The sequence below is a fragment of the Quercus lobata genome, chromosome 4 (assembly GCF_001633185.2).
Source record: "Quercus lobata isolate SW786 chromosome 4, ValleyOak3.0 Primary Assembly, whole genome shotgun sequence".
NCBI classification, from domain to species: domain Eukaryota; kingdom Viridiplantae; phylum Streptophyta; class Magnoliopsida; order Fagales; family Fagaceae; genus Quercus; species Quercus lobata.
The window spans coordinates 21,573,248-21,589,998 of record NC_044907.1 but is presented as its reverse complement, the minus strand read 5'-3'; the positions used below and the strand labels follow the sequence as shown (position 1 = coordinate 21,589,998).

Below are 16,751 nucleotides of genomic sequence, written 5' to 3'. Positions count from 1 at the left end.
GAGTCATTAGAGTCGCATTGTGAGGGATTTTCACAATTCGCTCCAATACCAATGGGTTTGATCTGCAATCGAATGCTATAAAAGATTCACTACAACAAATTTGACTTTTTTCAAGGGTCAAAACCCTTTAAAAAAAGTATTAAAAACCCTTGAAAAATTTTATTTTAAGAGTCCAATTGACCCTTGATAACCTTCGAAATATATACTGTCGAAAAGGAAATTTTAACGGCTTTCGTGGCCCTTAAAATAAGTGATCTAATCTTATTTTGAGGGTTAAGAGACCCTTAAATAACCTTTTACCAAAGTTTAAAAAAATTATATCTACAACCCTTGATAAATAAGGTTATTTAAGGGGTCTCTTGACCCTCAAAACAAGATTTTATTTTATTTAAAAATAATAAATAATAAATAAAAATAAAAAACCACAATCATGCACAAATAAATAAATAAATAAATAAATAAATATATATATATATATATATATACACACATACACAAAAATTCATAATTGTATGATTTTATATGATACCAAAAGTCAGATTAATCCGATCAATATTTATATGATCTAATTCAATAGTCAACAGGGGCAAGAGTTTTAAATTGTAAAAACAAGGTTCTTTGCACAATCTGACATGGTAGTAGGTGAACAGAACAAATCCTAATACATCCTATATAAGGCCAAAGGTAATGAAAGGAAATAAAAATCGGTTACATGCACAGCTTTATATACGTGTCCCTTTCCAAATTCTAAATTCTTCACATGTTTCCTTATATCAGCAATCCAAATTAACAGCAAAGCCACATGAAAAAAAAAAAAACAAAAATGGAAATTTCACAATCAGACTAAAGGAATAGAATATCACAACATTGAACTTTCAACAGATAAATCAGATATACATCAGCACCAAACTTTTTTCTTCTTTGGCCTACATATAAAAGGGTCAACATATGAATTGCATTATAAACCGTAAGATCATATGATCTCAAAGATACACTGTTTCTTATTCCAGTCCAATCATTGTGGACGCTATTGATGTTTTTGATGCTGCCACTACTCAAACTAATCCAAAAATTAATGGAAAGAAAATTTAGAAATCAAAGGCTACAGTTTACTTTCTATCAAGGATATTTCATTGCTTAAGACTTCTTTTCATTATCAATAAAATATGCATTTCAATCTATTCACAGCTAGACACCAAGTTTTTTAGTTACATTTGAGTTATCATTTTTCAGTTACAAATAAAGTTAGATCCCAGTTTCCGGAGAGCCACACCAATTACCGAGACAACATATGAATTTGGGACCAAGGATATTTTCAAAGATTTTTCAAGATAAGGATTGCAAAAGCAAACTAGTACCAACAGCTCAACAAGTCATTCCAAATTTATCCAATAGTACTAAAACAGTGACTAGCTTGAGATGATCTTCATACCTTAGTGATCACTACTAGATTAGGCTGATTGTGAGGTGATACAACTCAACATTTGCATCATCATATTGTCATAATGTGCTCTTTGTGTTGCCATTTGACTAGCTTGTTGTTCCTCAAAATGTCTTCTTTGTTCTGCCATTTGAATAGCTTGTTGTTTGAGCATGCTTTTGAGGTGCTTTACTTCTTCTTTCAACTCTGCATCAGCCTCTATTCGTTTGTGTTCAAATTCTAAGCGTTTTTGTTCAGATTCTAAGCGTTTCTGTTTAGATTCTAAGCATTTTTGTTCAAATTCTTGGAGTTGCTTCTCAAGATCATACATTCTAGATGAGGAGGAACCCCATAACATGGTAGGAGTGACTCCAGCCCCATAGCCACGAACTCGTCCATGATGCTCAAGTCCAAACACCTCCACAAACATTTGATCTTGAGATATTTGCAATGCCCCCTCATTCACTTGAGTAGAAAGATTCCTCAATGCCACCTAAAAAGAAAAGTAACCTACAACAAAACCACATAAAAATATACGATCTATATTAATATAATTAGAGGATTTCGTACCAATGCATCTTGTGTTGGTTCATTTACTGCCTGCCCATTAGCTTGCACATGGGTGATGTCAAATAATTCAATTCTACTAGGGCTATGACCTGTCTTCTCTTTCTACCATTTGACAAAACAAATAGAAAGCATATAGTAATTAAGTATTGAAGATGAATAATGCAATAACTCAGCAAAACAAAGTCAAATAACAACAAATAGAAAGCATTCCAATAGTGATAGTAATAGATAGAAAAACAAAATGGGGTGGTACAGCTAGAGGTGTTGAGTGGCTGAGAAGCTGCTAATTGGTAGTGAAAAGGAAATTTGCGCAAGTAACATACATGGTAAGAATCTTTTCAAAGCAACACTTAGGCAGTTAAGCTCTATGCACAATCAAGCTAAGGACCTGGGCAAGTGGAATTCAGCAGAGGCAATCAAAGAGACAGATATCCATGGTTGAATTTCTAAAGTGGAAAATGAGAAAATTTATGTGTGCTTGTTGGTCATAATGTATAACCATGACAAAACAGACTAAAAAAAAAAACTGTTCAAAAACTGGCAGCTACTAGTAATAACCTAATTAGACCTCAAAAAAACCCAAATTTAGAAAAGGGTCATACATTCATTGTAAATTGTGACTCCATATCAGACAACATTCATTGTAAATTGTGACTCCTTATTAGACAGACTGATGCAGGAACATCTTATATTCAATCTTAAGATGTTAAGAAGTCAATCAAGTGGCTGCAAATTGATTAAGAAAAGTCCTTTTGAAGCTTACAACCAAGACTAGTGGAAAATAGCAAAGCAGTTATGCAGCTTGGAAGAGTCTTATATGTTCAGTGGCAAATACCTCTTGCGCACTACGTTGTTGGAAACTTTTTGAACCAGAAGTGTGGATAATATTGTTTTTGTCTCGATTTTCCTTGTTTTTCAAACACATGTCCTACATTTAAGAATGATAAATCAGTCCCATAAACCAACAAATACACAAGACAATAATTAAGAATAAATTTGATAATAAATTCTTTGTAATGGTACCATATAATCTTGCTTGCTCCACAAATCGACGAGACAATTCCAATCATCCTTCTCTAGTCCGAGTGGAACATTTGCTCGTGCCTCTTCTGTTACTTCACCATATGGCTTAAACCACTTTTTCTTTAGGGAGTCACGATAATTCAAGTAAGAACTACCCATTATATTTGTCGCCAAACCTCTTGCTCTCGACCCTCAACTTTGAAATACTCCTACAATAGAATGAAACATAAATACACAAATAAGAATATAATAAAAAAATCATAGAAGCTGCTACTAGATTTTATTATACTACTTACCAATACTTTATCAAAAAGCTTCCTTTAGTTGATATAGGGTACTTTTTTCCAATCTGTGAACTTTAGAGGTACATTTGTTGTGCCCTAACAAGTTTTGTATATTCATTTATTAAATCACGAGCATGAGGCCCTACAGGTCTTCCATTCAGCCAACCAATCTCATATCTTTCCCCTTCCTTGAACTCTTTGGCCAATTTAAGATTCCGAGTAGGCCCTCGCCCTTTCTTCTTCCCTATGGGGAGAAAAATAAAGATCACCTCAACTTACTAGAATAGTATCTTCAATATAGTATTAAAAAACTTGAAAGCATAATTTAAAACTTACCTTGATGAGCCAGATCATTTCTACTTCCATTAGCATCACTTGTGCCAACTCCACCTTTGCTACCTCCGTTTGCCATTAGTAGAATCCCTTACTTTGATCAATCCAATATATGTTAGCACTATTCATCATATGCATATTTAATTAGTTTAGTCAATACATGCATATTACTATATAAATGAAACATATACATAAATACATGATATAAAACAAATGAACATGTAACTATTTAGATAAGTCAAGAACATAACTTTCAAGTAAATAAATTACATTCATTTTGAAACGTTTAATCTCATTAATTCATATCGACATCATTCATATCAACATCATCCATATCCACAAGTCTGCTAGGTATGTCAACCCTATCTAATGAAATAATAGCATCATCTTGATTATCAGTACTTATGAAACCCATTTGATGACTATGTGAATCATTCTGTTGGTATGGCTCTTCATCATCATCCTCTTCTTCTTCATCATTTTCCTCCTTTGGAGATGGCATATTGTAATAATTTCGAGGTTCTGTTTTTATAACAAAATGCCACTGAGGATTCCTTATGTTTTTCACATAAAATACTTGCTCGGCTTGACATGCTAACACAAAAGGTTCATTACTCTTTAATGAACGTGTTACATTCACAAGAGTTCGACCAAACTTGTCAACCATAATTCCTCTACCACGATGGTCAACATCCCTCCAATCACATTTAAACATTGCAATCTTATTGCCTCCCATGTAGTGTAACTCAATGATATCAATTAAAACACCGTAATAATCACGATTGTCCGTACTTGCATCTCCTTTTACCAAGACTCCACAACTTTGAGTTCGTCTGTTACAATCGACTTCATTTTTTCGAAATCTAAAACCATTGACAATATACCCATTATAACATACAGCTTCTTCTAATGGTCCACGAGCCAAATCTAAGAGTTGCTTGGATGTACATTCAAACTTATTATATATTTTGGGTACAACTAAATATTATAAATAAACTAAGAATATTTTTTTATGGAAAAAAATACATATGAAAAAAGTTGGTTAGATTCTCATTTTGAATAATAGAAATCATAACACTAGAAAATGTATTTAGTCTACTCGAGTTATGAATTTAATTTGTAATCATATCATCCGTCATTATCCGTGACTAATAACATCTTTCTTTATATTCTGAGCAACCTCCAAGAAGAACTAGTATTGACTCTCTCTCTCTCTCTCTCTCTCTCTCTCTCTCTCTAAATATCCTCTTCTACTACATTCAATCTAAAATCTCAGAAATTATCCATTGACATTCATGATGAGATCCATAATTTTCTTTATGTGAACATAAAGGAAAAAATGGCTTTTTTCATAAGTGCATGAATGTAAGAACATTATTTAGGAAAAAAAAAAAAATTCTTTTATCCAAATTTTAAAAACAAGTTTTTTTTTTAATTATTTTTTTTATATAGTTGCACAACTCTATTAAAAAAAATTATAAAAGGGATGAAACTAACATAGCATGCTCATATATGATGGCATTAACCCAAAAAAAATATGTTAATAGAGTGTTCAAGACCCCCTTTAAGATTTTCTTTTTACAGTTTTTTTTTCTATAAATGAGAAATTGTATTTCAAAGAACTTATTATTGCAAGTCAATGCAGAAACATTTCGGAAATCTTACTAAAACAGCCAGCAGCACAATGACATATTGTCAAACATATAATTTTCATAATTGAGCAACACTCTTAAAATTTGTTCATGAAAGGATGAAACATGGAAGGCATCTTATTGCATTAACAGTTGAGAGGGAAAACTTAGTTCATTTGGTTGGACTAGATTCACTCTCTTTTTTTCCCCAAATTCCATCCTTTTGCCTCCTAAATTCAAGATTAAAGATGGGATGTGTATATAATTGTGAAATATATTAAACTTTTAAAAATAAATTATTAAGTGCTTATCATTTTAATTTCAAGTACTTATCATTTCTTTCAATGAATAGGATAGATATTACATTCATGGTGAATATAAAATAAAAGGGAGTAAGGATTTGTTTCACTCATTTAAAAGAAAAAGAATTCTTGGCGACAGTAACCTAGAAGTTGATAATTAGGGGTGTCCACAGGTTGGGTTAGTTAAGTTTTGGACTCAACCCAGACCCAACCTTCTCACATCAAGTGGCAAGCGGAAAGACACGCCGCTAGCCACCAATCACCAACATCAATAGATCGAGTTGGTTTCAAGCTTGGATGGACGTCGGTTGGTTCAATTAGGGGTGGATGTCATTAGATTCTACTGGAACTCGCTAAATTTGGGTGAAAAGTCAATGAAATTGGCTGAAATTTGGCTAGATTTGGCTGGATCTCACCATATCAAATCGTGATCTTGCAGGATTTGACTGAAATTTATATATATTATCGACCCGGTCAAGTGACTTGGGTTTTGGAAAAGGAAGCTTGTCACTCGACCCGCCGGTGTTGATTCTTTGAGGCAGAGACCCGTGACCGGCCAGCAGGAGCTTCGAATCAAGCAAACTACAGGTCGGTTCCATCAATACAGTGGTTTCCAGTCGGGTTTGAACACCCTAGTTGATATATTAATAAGAAATGTTGGTATATGGGACTTTCAAATTATATAAGCAACCCCGGAATTTGTACACATTCTGTATAGTCATAATCATGAGGAAAAGTCTTTAAGGTGATTCCAAATTCCAATTGGTGAGGTCCGAGACTTGAACAAGGAGAAGCCAATTATTACCATGTGCTGTTGATGTTCTGTGTAGTGAACATTTCATTAGTGACCCATCTCTTTTCATTGTCGTTGACCCCGTCAAAAACGGCACCCTTTTTATTGTCGTCCAAATCTAACCCCACTTGATCACTTCGTAAAAAGGCAAGGGACCCCTGATGATGAATAAATTAAAACAACATACCTAAATTCTCTTATCAAGTTTATTCTCAAGCCCTGAGTTTGTTTTGTATTCAGCCCTAATGTTAATTATCACTTCTTTTTTTGCTTGGGCTCAACTTATAAAAAAAAAAAAAAAAAAAAAGTTCAAGCTTAGCTTGTTTATAAACAAACAAACATAGACGAGTTTTTTTATAGAGTTAAGTTCGAGTTTTTTTATGAAAGGCTTGGTTTATTCACAACCCTAAATACATGCATGTCAAATCTAAATCCAAAGATCATATCATAAAAAAATAAAATAAAATAAATCTAAATCCAAAGAGAAACGTATGCAAGTGTTTGTGGTTCCATAAAAGTAAGGAGCTTATTCAAGGGCTAAAAAAAATGGAATGATACAAATCAATGATTTTGACCAAACAGAAAATTATCAAATCTAAAAAGCTAAAATAAAAATTTTAAAATGTAAAGAGCTAAAATAAAAACAACCCTAAATTTTGAGGGTCACAAGTGTACTTTCTTTATATTTGTTGGTATGATTAACTGATAAAGTTGGAATATTATTCCTAATTGTTTAAATAATTTAATTTAAATCCCAATTTTTATTATTATATTGAATTTATTGTTTTCATACCACTTAGAAGTTTGAACAGATAACTGATCCAAATATTATTTTCATACCACTGTGAAGTTTGAACAAATAACTGCATCCAAATGACTGGAGAGATTGTTCCTAACGTCAACATAATAGAAAATATCAAAACATTTTTAATTTGCATGTGGCCCAACATGAACAATTGGTTAACTTTGACATTACTCCATATCCGAAAAAGTATCTCATGTGCCGAATATATGAGACCAATATTTCACTAATATGTGGGTCTCACATGTACGAGATCAATGTCTTACTAATATGAGAGTTTCACACGCATAAAATTCATATATCAATGAAACATTGGTCTCATACGTCTAACGCATAAAAAATATTTTTCCCCGTAACACATGCTACACCAAAGAGGGCAGGAATAATCTCTCCAACTACAATAGCATGGTACAACTATTCAGCAAAAGAAACTATAAATCTATAATAGAATGGCAGATGCTGCCATAATGAGATGATAAATCTGTAGCAGAAGCGTTTCTCAAAAAAAAAAAATCTGTAGCAGAAGCAGGAAATTCGTGCCCCATTAACTTCAACCGCAATCTAAGGCAACCCCACCAAATTATTTTATCAGTATGAATCTCACTTTCAATGCGAACTTACATGCAATTTATGGCCGAAAACCCAATCCAACTAAAGTATACCAAACCTTGGGTGGTTTATTGGTGCCGACCACTCCATATAATAAGGTCTCTATCAACTTTTCTTTCTACTTTGCTGAGAAATTAAATATGCACATTAATATATATACCAAAAGATTATAATGGTTATGGACCCCATTTACATACACTCGAAAGCACAATAAATTTAGAGTTAGGTATTCTTGAGCCATTGGAATTGAAACACCTATCCCAAAAAATCCAAATGACCTCATGCTTACACGGTTTGTTCTCTTCACCTATCCCTAAATAGTGTGAAATATACATTGTACTATTAATAGTCTATTACTTTTGGTCCATACCACTACCTGTCATACACTCCCATCATAATAGTTTTACCCCTAAAAGTATGGTTAAATTGTTTCATACCCAACTACTCAATTAAACAAAGGAAATCTCAAAAAATGAAAAACCTCTATATATGTTTGTACCAATTTTTAACAAAAAAGAAAAATAATGAAATTGATACAAAATCACCTGGCATGAAAGGCCAGTGGAACCAATTCTGACAAAGGAGTAGCAAGAGGTGTAGAGTTTCCTGATGGAGCAGGAGAATTTCGACACAAAGGACATGTAGCACTCATTTGGAGCCATTGATCAATGCAATTTGCATGGAAACAGTGATGGCACTCTGGAATGCACCTTATGGTATCTTTGGGCTGGTAGTCGGACAAGCAAATCGAACATGGGCCGTTGTTGGGCTTAGGCAGTCGTCGACTTTCACCAAGAACCATCTTTGGGTAAGACTCTATGTTGGGCCCATCTAAGCCCATCACTATCACTACAGGCTCTATTGAAATCCTCGTTGTAGATTGGTGATTAGACCTTCTTCTTAAGATATTATTATCGTTACCACCACCACTATCATTATGACCATTAGCTTTGATTCTAACGCACACATACGAAGCAAGCATGATAGTAGAGATGAGTACGAGAATACTCACGGCAATGGCAATGCCGTACCCGAGGCCGACACCGGTGGCGGCCGATGGCACAGGTGGATCAGCCGTGGACATATAAGTAAGAGAAGGAGAGAAGATCTTAGGCCAAAAAATGTTGTGAGGCCTAAATCCTAATGTAAGAAGTGGGGAAGGATATAAAGATAGGAATGGAGAGGGTTTAAATAACGCTAAAAGGACAGGTGGGCCAAGGCCAGCCGGGGTCCGCGGGAAAAATTAAATGACTTTGGACTTTGGAGTTAACGATCAATGAGTATTGAAGTTACAATATTACCCATGCAATTGATATCCAAGAAATGGTAGGATCGGTAAAGTCGTCTTGAAAGTCCATTTTGTTTGTTGATCATATATTTTATTATGCACCAAAAGAGGCATGGATCATCATTCATCATGATTAATTGTTTGTTATCTACTATATTTCTTTGAAGGCCAGTTTGATTAGGTTTCTGATTCCAACTTTTGTATAAAAATTGGTCCTTAATTTTTGAGAGAGAGAGAGAGAGAGAAAAAAAAAAAATTTTGGAGTATGTTCAATAAGGTGAGTGACATCTTAGCTAGAAAGTCTTAAAGCTTTTACTTTTGCTCTAAAGAAATAAAGAATCCAATACCTGAGTGCCTTTAAATTCTCCATTGTGGATCTCAAGACTAAGGAAGAAGATCATGTACGGCTTGTTTTGATTCTATTTAATTTAGTTTTTTATTAGTTGTTGAGAGAGTATATTTTATATTTTTTTTTTGTTGTTTTTTATAATACTATAAATTAATGTATCAACTAACAAGGACAGAGGTAATAACTAAACTAAGTGCTACTATACTACCAAATACACTCAGAAAACAGTATCATGTAGTAATTAATATACACAATATTTTTACCAATGATGAAAATTTAACCCATTGTTACCACGTTGCAAAAATTTCTTCTATTTTAATATAAGAATTTACCTTTTATTTTAATTTTACGTGTTCATTTTTTAAAATATCTCACTTGAATGATCTATTTACACTACAATATATTAAAATATATATTTTTTTCTTTGAATTTTTTATATTATTTCTCTTTCTTCACGCACAATAACTATTATTCATTCTATTATTTTAGTATTTAGTATCGAAATACGTAAAAAAAATAAAAAACTATATGCAGAATAAATAGTATCAGTGTAAATTTACACTATAATTTTAGGAAATTTAATGTATAAGATTGATATATTTTTTTTTTTTTTTTTGCATTGGTTGATGCAAAAGGTTTTTTTTTTTTTTTTTTTTTAAGAGTAATTTAAAAAAATATATATCAATTTTTGATAATAAAAAATCAAGTCAACGAAAAACTTTTAATACTTGTCATGTAAGAAGAAGAATTTTCCTGCTACGTAGCCTAATGTCAGGAAATCAGTGGCCCGAGAAACGGCATAGGAAGAATATATAATAATAAATAAATAAATAAATAAAAAACAAGACTCTTCGGATCCATTTTTCCACAGCATGCTGCATGCATACATTGGATAGAGATTGAGTGATGTTACATGCATGTATTATTAATTTTATTACATTAATTAGTTCTATAGTGTTTTAATTTTTAAATTTAAAAACAAAAAATACTCTCTTTTTTTATTTACATTGTTGATGTGATATTAGGATTACACTATTACTTACAATAAATTATTGTCAAGTCAATTTATTAAACATTATATATTTAAATTGCTAATATAACTAGAATTTTCTATTGGTATTTATAGGCATATCCAAGCATAAAATATACATATTTTTTTGTTTTTAGATCTTGTTTGATAGCTTGATTCATGAAATCATTTTTCAATGGTATAAACTTTTTATTGTGACAAATAAAAAATAATTAATTTTTTGTTTACATTGTTGATGTGATATTAGCATTACACTATTTCTTACAATAAATTATTGTCAAGTCAATTTATTAAACATTATATATTTAAATTGATAATATAACTAGAATTTTCTATTGGTATTTACTATTTATAGGCATATCCAAGCATAAAATATACATATTTTTTGTTTATAGATCTTGTTTGATAGCTTGATATATGAAAATCATTTTTCATTGGTATAAACTTCTTATTGTGACAAATATTAGCAAATAGAAACTATATAAACACTCAGCTTTTTGGTAGCAAAGTCATGTACAAACTCTTGGAAACTCTTAAACCATTTTAAAATATTAATATGAACATATTAATATTTTAAAATGGAGTGAGGATTGTAGAGGGGAAAGTGGTCATATATTCTCTCATATTCCAATCATAAAATAAGGGAGAAAATTTAAATTTAAAAAAAAAAAATATATATATATATATATATGAAAAGGGAGAAAAAAAAATAAAGAAAATAAAGATACTTATTATTACAAAGCACCAGAAATGTAACGTGCTTATTTAATTCATTATGCACTTTTGTATTAAATTTAGAATCAAAATATGGCTGTCATTTTCACAACTTATTATATTACTATGGCCTTATTATTAAACCAAAAGCCTATTGTTATGTACTTATGTCTTTCAAACATCTTATTATATATCAAATTGTCTTGCTTTTTTTTCTTTTTTTCTTTTTTTTTTGTTTCAATAATATCAATCTTATTGGTCGGAAATATGCATGTTTTCCTCCAACTTTTGGTGCTGCGAAGAGGAAACATTTAAATTAAACTAATGTTCACACCAGAACTACACCATGATTAAAGAAAGCACTAAGATGAGCAAAATTAGGTACAAATAAAAAATGTGCTATCTTCCATGTACATTGAAACATGGAAGAAACATAGCGTAGCCAAAACCAACAAGGTGAGGGCTAAACCAATTAACAATGCTTCTCAACTAGTGACTAAGGTGATGTTTGGATGAAGAGAGTTTTGAGTGATATTATCCTGTTTTCATAACTCATGATCCAAAACTAGTGGGGCCCACGGAAGAGCACTTGTTTGGACTCCATGACTCATGATCCGTGACTCGGTTTCCATCACTCAATTCTCTGATTTTTTAGTTATGAGTTATGGAAACTGAAAACACATTTTAGTTGTTTTCAGTTTCCATAACTCATAACTCAATGGCATTTTTGTAATTAAACACACATGGAGGGACTCATAGCCGCATCTTTTGACCTTTGACTTTTCTTTTTTTTTATTCCTTTCTTCTCTTGGGTTCGGTCTTCAGTTCTTCCTTCTTCTTTTTTTCATTGGTTCGGTCTTCAATTCTTCCTTCTTCTTTTTTTTTTCCCTAGACTCGGTGAGTTTGGGTATTGGGGGTTGAAGGGGAAAAAAAAAAAAAGTAAAAGCTACATAAGGTACAGGTATGGGGCCCACAAATAGTTGAAAAATATTGAGTGATGACAAATAAGTGATAGTGCCAAACGAGGTGGGGTGTTTTAAGTGATGGGTGATGAGTGATGAAAACTGAGTGATGAGTGATGGATGATGAAAATTGAGTAATGAGTGACCATTTTTTTAAAACCAAACAAGGCCTAAGATTCTCAGACAAACCCCCTCAAAAAAAAAAAAAAAAAAAAAAAGATTCTCAGACAAAAAGAAAAAGAAAAAAAATTTTAAAAATAATTGGAAAAAAAAAAGGGGGGGAAGGGGCCATGGGGGTGGAGATTATGAGAAAGGGAAAAAGAAAAGGGCATTGAGCGCACAAGTCTTTTTTTTTTTTTTAATATATATAGAGGTAAAACAAATGACAACAATTTTTTTATTAAGAGATTATAATATGTTATTATCAATTTAATAAATATAAAATTGTCACACAAACTTAATTCTATTAAGGATACATTTGTAATGGTTATTTCATAAATACAAGTTCTTGTGAGTTGGGAGGCATGAGCTGAGGTTTAAGTTTTTAAAATGGAGTTTTACACACACACACACACACACACACACACACACACATATATATATATATATATATATATATATACACACTAAGATTATGCTAGAATATAATTTTTATTTTAGTAAAAAATAAATACAAACGGTCAAAACATAATGCATCATGACAATAACTTAAAAAACACAATGGGCTCCATTTGACATCCACTCATCATGGCTAATTTATCTGCATAACGTGGTTGTTGGTTAGTAGCTTCGAAGCTGCTAACCAACAACCATGTTTTTTTTTTTTTGGAACGGAACCAACAACCATGTTATGTAGATAAATTAGCCATTATGAGTTCTCTATACACAGATCGTACAAATACCTTAAAAGCTCTAGCCTCTAGGGAGTAATGTCTGGAATCCAACGCCAAAGTCCAAATAGCACGAAGGAATCAAAATGTTGGATATGTAATAAATATAAAAACCGAGGGATGTGGTCTACTGGTCTTCGGTGATACACAAGATGTGTTGAGTATATGGTTCAAGGTTCAAGTTCAAATATAGACTCACTTGGGTTGCCTCCTTCAGCAACTTAAGGTTCACTAGCGTCCTTCGTGGAGCTGTAAAGTTTTGACTCACCGTGGTCCCCCTGCACTCTAACTTGGATCCAATGAGTAAGGTGTTATTATAGTCACGTCCAAATAAAATTGCCACGTTGATCGCCCCTCAAAAAATAAAAAAAAAATCAAAGAAGCCTAAAAATCAAGCCCAAAGTTTTTTAAGGCAATTGGAGCCCAATATTGAATGCAAAACCTACTATTCCAGTTATCATTATGATCGTGCAGATTCTGTAGAATATATTCAATTTGACATGACCAAACGGGGGTGGTCTAATAATTCCAAGCTATTACTTTCTCAGCTACTTGTAAATTTGTTTTTAGAACACAATTAATAAATATAAAATTAAATGATTTAAAAAAATAAAAAATAAAAAATAAAAAACCCACAAGTGAATGTTATGTTAATTAAAACAGGATGTACCACTTGATGGTGGGAAGAGTTTCTTATTGGAATAATAATCAATACTATACTCCGGAAAGCCAAATCAGGACAAATTTAAAACTATGGTTGTTCATAGTTCATACTTCCATAGTGCTCTAGACACGGACATTAGAAAACCATCCCCAAATCTAAGTAGACACGGACATTAGAAAACCATCCCCAAATCTAAGTTTCACTTTTATGCGTAGTTTAAAAAATTGGACCAAACCAGATCCGGGTTTTTAAGTGGAAGTTACAGTTCAATTACTCTAAATATAAAAATAAATAACGGACATTAGAAAACCATCCCCAAATCTAAGTTTCACTTTTATGCGTAGTTTAAAAAATTGGACCAAACCAGATCCGGGTTATTATTTATTTATTTTTAATAATATAAAAATAAATAAATAAATAAAATCCCAAATAGGTATAGGTGAGGGATAGAACCAATAGACTATGCTCCTTTGTTGTGTCAATCTTGGATTTAATATTTTATTTATTTACAATTTAGATTATAGTTTTCCCCCCTCTCAATCCATTATTATTTGATAATTTTATTAAAGGTTCAAGAACTATACTTTTTACATGTGAATATACAATTTATTAATTTATGCTGAAAATGATTTTATTTTAGATAATTTTTTTATTTGAAAGATTACTAAACACAATTTTTTGACAATTGTTTATGCTTTATTATTTTCTATTAACCTTATAAAAATGGTGAAAATTCATTTGAAAGTTGTTTAATTTTTTTAGACATACTTGTAAGGCCACAATTTGTAACGACCCATAATAATGTTGGGTTCGCACGTAAAAATGCCCAAACAATATCATTTGTAGAGCGTGGGTTTGAAAGATTAGGCCTTGGTCACCAGACGGTGGTTAGTCGTGGTGTTCATATAGAATTAAATCGTGTTCGCTCGAAGAGTCTTTCTCCTGGAGGCGGGATGGGAGGCTCTAGTTCTTGGCCTTTTTTCCTAGCCCCCTGCTTGGTGCATCAACCTTCACATTATATAGCCTTTCTTGGTTGATCTTAGCCCTCCACTTGTTGATCTTAGCCCTCCACTTGTTGATCAGGCAGGTGCCTACTTCAGTACCCGTCCCATCAGCTGTCCCTCCTTACTTTTTGTTAGTTGCGATGATCGAAGTCACCCTATCCAGGCGTCTTTTCTCATTAACATGGTTAGGACGTTGGCGGGTGCATTTAATGCAGAGGGGACGTATTTACCCTGAACCAGTTTCGCACCGTACCCCCACGTGGGTCCCATTCTACTCGCATCTCCTTCAGGGGGCTTTTTGGGGGCAGCCTTCAACGAGATGTTGCTCTTCCCTTTGAAGTCTTGGAGTGCCGAGGACAGGGTCATCCTCGGCTGTGCCCCCGGCATTTCGGCCTTTCCCCATTCGTCCTCGGCAAATACCCTCCTCGGCGCGAGCCCTGGGCCCTAGTAGAGCGTAGGCCGGATCATAAGTTCTCTGGCCCCACAATAGCCCCTCAAAATCCTGCTATCCGGCTCCTCGGACGGATAGGAGGGTTTTGATGACATCAGACATCTGTCAATGCCTGTCAATTCTTATCACCTATCGGTTCTCGAGACTTTTCGTCTGCTCGAGACACGTTCCTGGAGACTTTGGAAGGTGAAGCGTGGCCTCATTAAATGCGGGCGGCTCTGTGTTTCCCACGTTTTACGACATGATGGAGATCTAACGGTGGGGATTCCTTGGCCTTTATGGGCAGGAAAATTCGTGCAGTTATTCTCAATAGGAAACATAAATGTTTTTTGGAACAGATTTGTCTCTTCAGTTTTGCACTTAAGAGTTCTAGCGCGTATACCCTAGGTTCATCTGAACTTTCGTCCAAACTCAAGTCTATCTCCAGCACAAAAAGCCTATCCGAAGCGTCTTTCCTCTTTTCTGTAAGTTCCCTGCCTCAATTAACTCGTGTTTTTTCTTTTCTGGGTTTATTTTTCTTTGGTTCCCTTTCTTCTCCCGTCACTGGTTGAGTTTGTTTAGTAAATCATAGATATGGCTAAATTGAGACTGAGGAAATTAGTCGATATTGAAGAGGCCATGAAAAAGTTCATCGCCGATTACAGGATTCCTCCCAACGTAAGTCTGAGGCATTGTAAGATGGGGGAGTGGTACTATAAGAGGGAAACGGGTAAGGTGGTAATTCCCGTCCTCGCCTTTGTAGAGGGGGGTATGAGAATCCCTATGGGGCCGGTAATGAAGGGTTACCTCAGGCACTTCCGATTAGCCCCCACCCAGTGCACTGGCAACATGTTTAGGATTCTAGGTTGTGTGGATGCTTTAAACGAAAAGATGGGGCTAAGATTGACCCACCACGACGTGAATTGGTGCTATAATCTCCAAAATTTGAAGGGGAAATCCTACTACATGAAGACGAGAGACGAGAGGGTTCGACTAATTCAATGCCTCCCTGATTCCAACAAAGGATTAAACAAGGATTTCCTTATCGTCTCCGGTGAATGGCATGATGGCGATCCGTGACCTGTGGTAGAAGGAGAACCAGGTGGGGTATAGGGAACGGAAGGGCGCTGAACCTTTGCGCCATTCTAATTTGATGTGGTTCGGTAACTAACCATGCGCATATGTTTTCTTTTTTTTTTTGCAGATCCACACGCTTTTCACTGGCACTTTCACCTAGTTAATCAGGTGGACTTGGAAACTGTTCTTCAAGCGGCAGTTTTCGTAAATGACGGAGACGGTCAAGTCCGAGCCGCTCACAAAATCTTAGGGTACGCTCCCCTTCAGAAGTCATTCGCCGATCCCAGGTACGTGATCAGCGCCAGCCATCCTCGGCTTCCAAAAATTACCGTGGTCGAATCAGGATTTTTAATCTCCGAAGGATCATCTGTCCCAGAGGGCATCCCACTGGTGGACCACTCCTCATCTCATCAAGTAGCGGAGGACGAAGGCGAGTTAGATCAATCCGATGAGGGATTTGGGGTTTTTGACCTAGCTGATCAGTCCGAGGATCCTTCTGGTGATATAGGTGACCCGGCCTTGTCCGAGGTAGAATTGTCATCAGTAAGCACATCTTCCCAAACCGGGATGAGACTT

The 16,751-nt window shown here is 34.1% G+C and overlaps 2 protein-coding genes across 5 annotated transcripts; both read right to left on the bottom strand.

Moving 5' to 3' along the window:
• Window positions 1-1,153: 1,153 nt before the first annotated feature.
• Window positions 1,154-3,384, bottom strand: LOC115988155. Of its 2 annotated transcripts, XM_031111798.1 has the most exons (5): window positions 3,310-3,384; window positions 3,014-3,222; window positions 2,826-2,918; window positions 1,991-2,092; window positions 1,154-1,913 (listed from the first exon to the last, which is right to left on the bottom strand). In XM_031111798.1, the coding sequence occupies exons 2-5, from the start codon at window positions 3,170-3,172 to the stop codon at window positions 1,452-1,454; spliced, it is 816 nt and encodes a 271-aa protein (XP_030967658.1). In that variant the 5' UTR covers window positions 3,173-3,222; window positions 3,310-3,384; the 3' UTR covers window positions 1,154-1,451. The 2 variants fall into 2 exon arrangements, with proteins under 2 accessions (XP_030967658.1, XP_030967659.1); XM_031111799.1 differs by having other exon boundaries at window positions 3,014-3,351.
• A 43-nt stretch (window positions 3,385-3,427) lies between these two features.
• LOC115988156 (putative RING-H2 finger protein ATL69) lies at window positions 3,428-8,917 on the bottom strand. 3 transcript variants are annotated; one of them, XR_004091336.1, is made up of 3 exons: window positions 8,313-8,917; window positions 3,634-3,751; window positions 3,428-3,541 (listed from the first exon to the last, which is right to left on the bottom strand). XR_004091336.1 is itself a non-coding variant. In XM_031111800.1 (2 exons), the coding sequence occupies exons 1-2, from the start codon at window positions 8,849-8,851 to the stop codon at window positions 6,475-6,477; spliced, it is 579 nt and encodes a 192-aa protein (XP_030967660.1). In that variant the 5' UTR covers window positions 8,852-8,917; the 3' UTR covers window positions 6,101-6,474. The 3 variants fall into 3 exon arrangements, 1 of the variants encoding a protein (XP_030967660.1); XR_004091337.1 differs by having other exon boundaries at window positions 3,634-3,724; XM_031111800.1 differs by lacking the exons at window positions 3,428-3,541; window positions 3,634-3,751 and adding an exon at window positions 6,101-6,514.
• Window positions 8,918-16,751: the final 7,834 nt, after the last annotated feature.

Excerpts from the sequence above, each read along its gene's own strand:
- LOC115988155 (XM_031111798.1), bottom strand. The coding sequence starts at position 3,172 with ATGGGTAGTTCTTACTTGAATTATCGTGACTCCCTAAAGAAAAAGTGG. Across the intron at positions 2,919-3,013 it reads GGAGCAAGCAAGATTATATG|GACATGTGTTTGAAAAACAA; the intron begins GTACCATTACAA and ends TCTTAAATGTAG. Across the intron at positions 1,914-1,990 it reads AACCAACACAAGATGCATTG|GTGGCATTGAGGAATCTTTC; the intron begins GTACGAAATCCT and ends TTTTCTTTTTAG.
- LOC115988156 (XM_031111800.1), bottom strand. The coding sequence starts at position 8,851 with ATGTCCACGGCTGATCCACCTGTGCCATCGGCCGCCACCGGTGTCGGC. Across the intron at positions 6,515-8,312 it reads CCACTGGCCTTTCATGCCAG|GGGTCCCTTGCCTTTTTACG; the intron begins GTGATTTTGTAT and ends ATTCATCATCAG.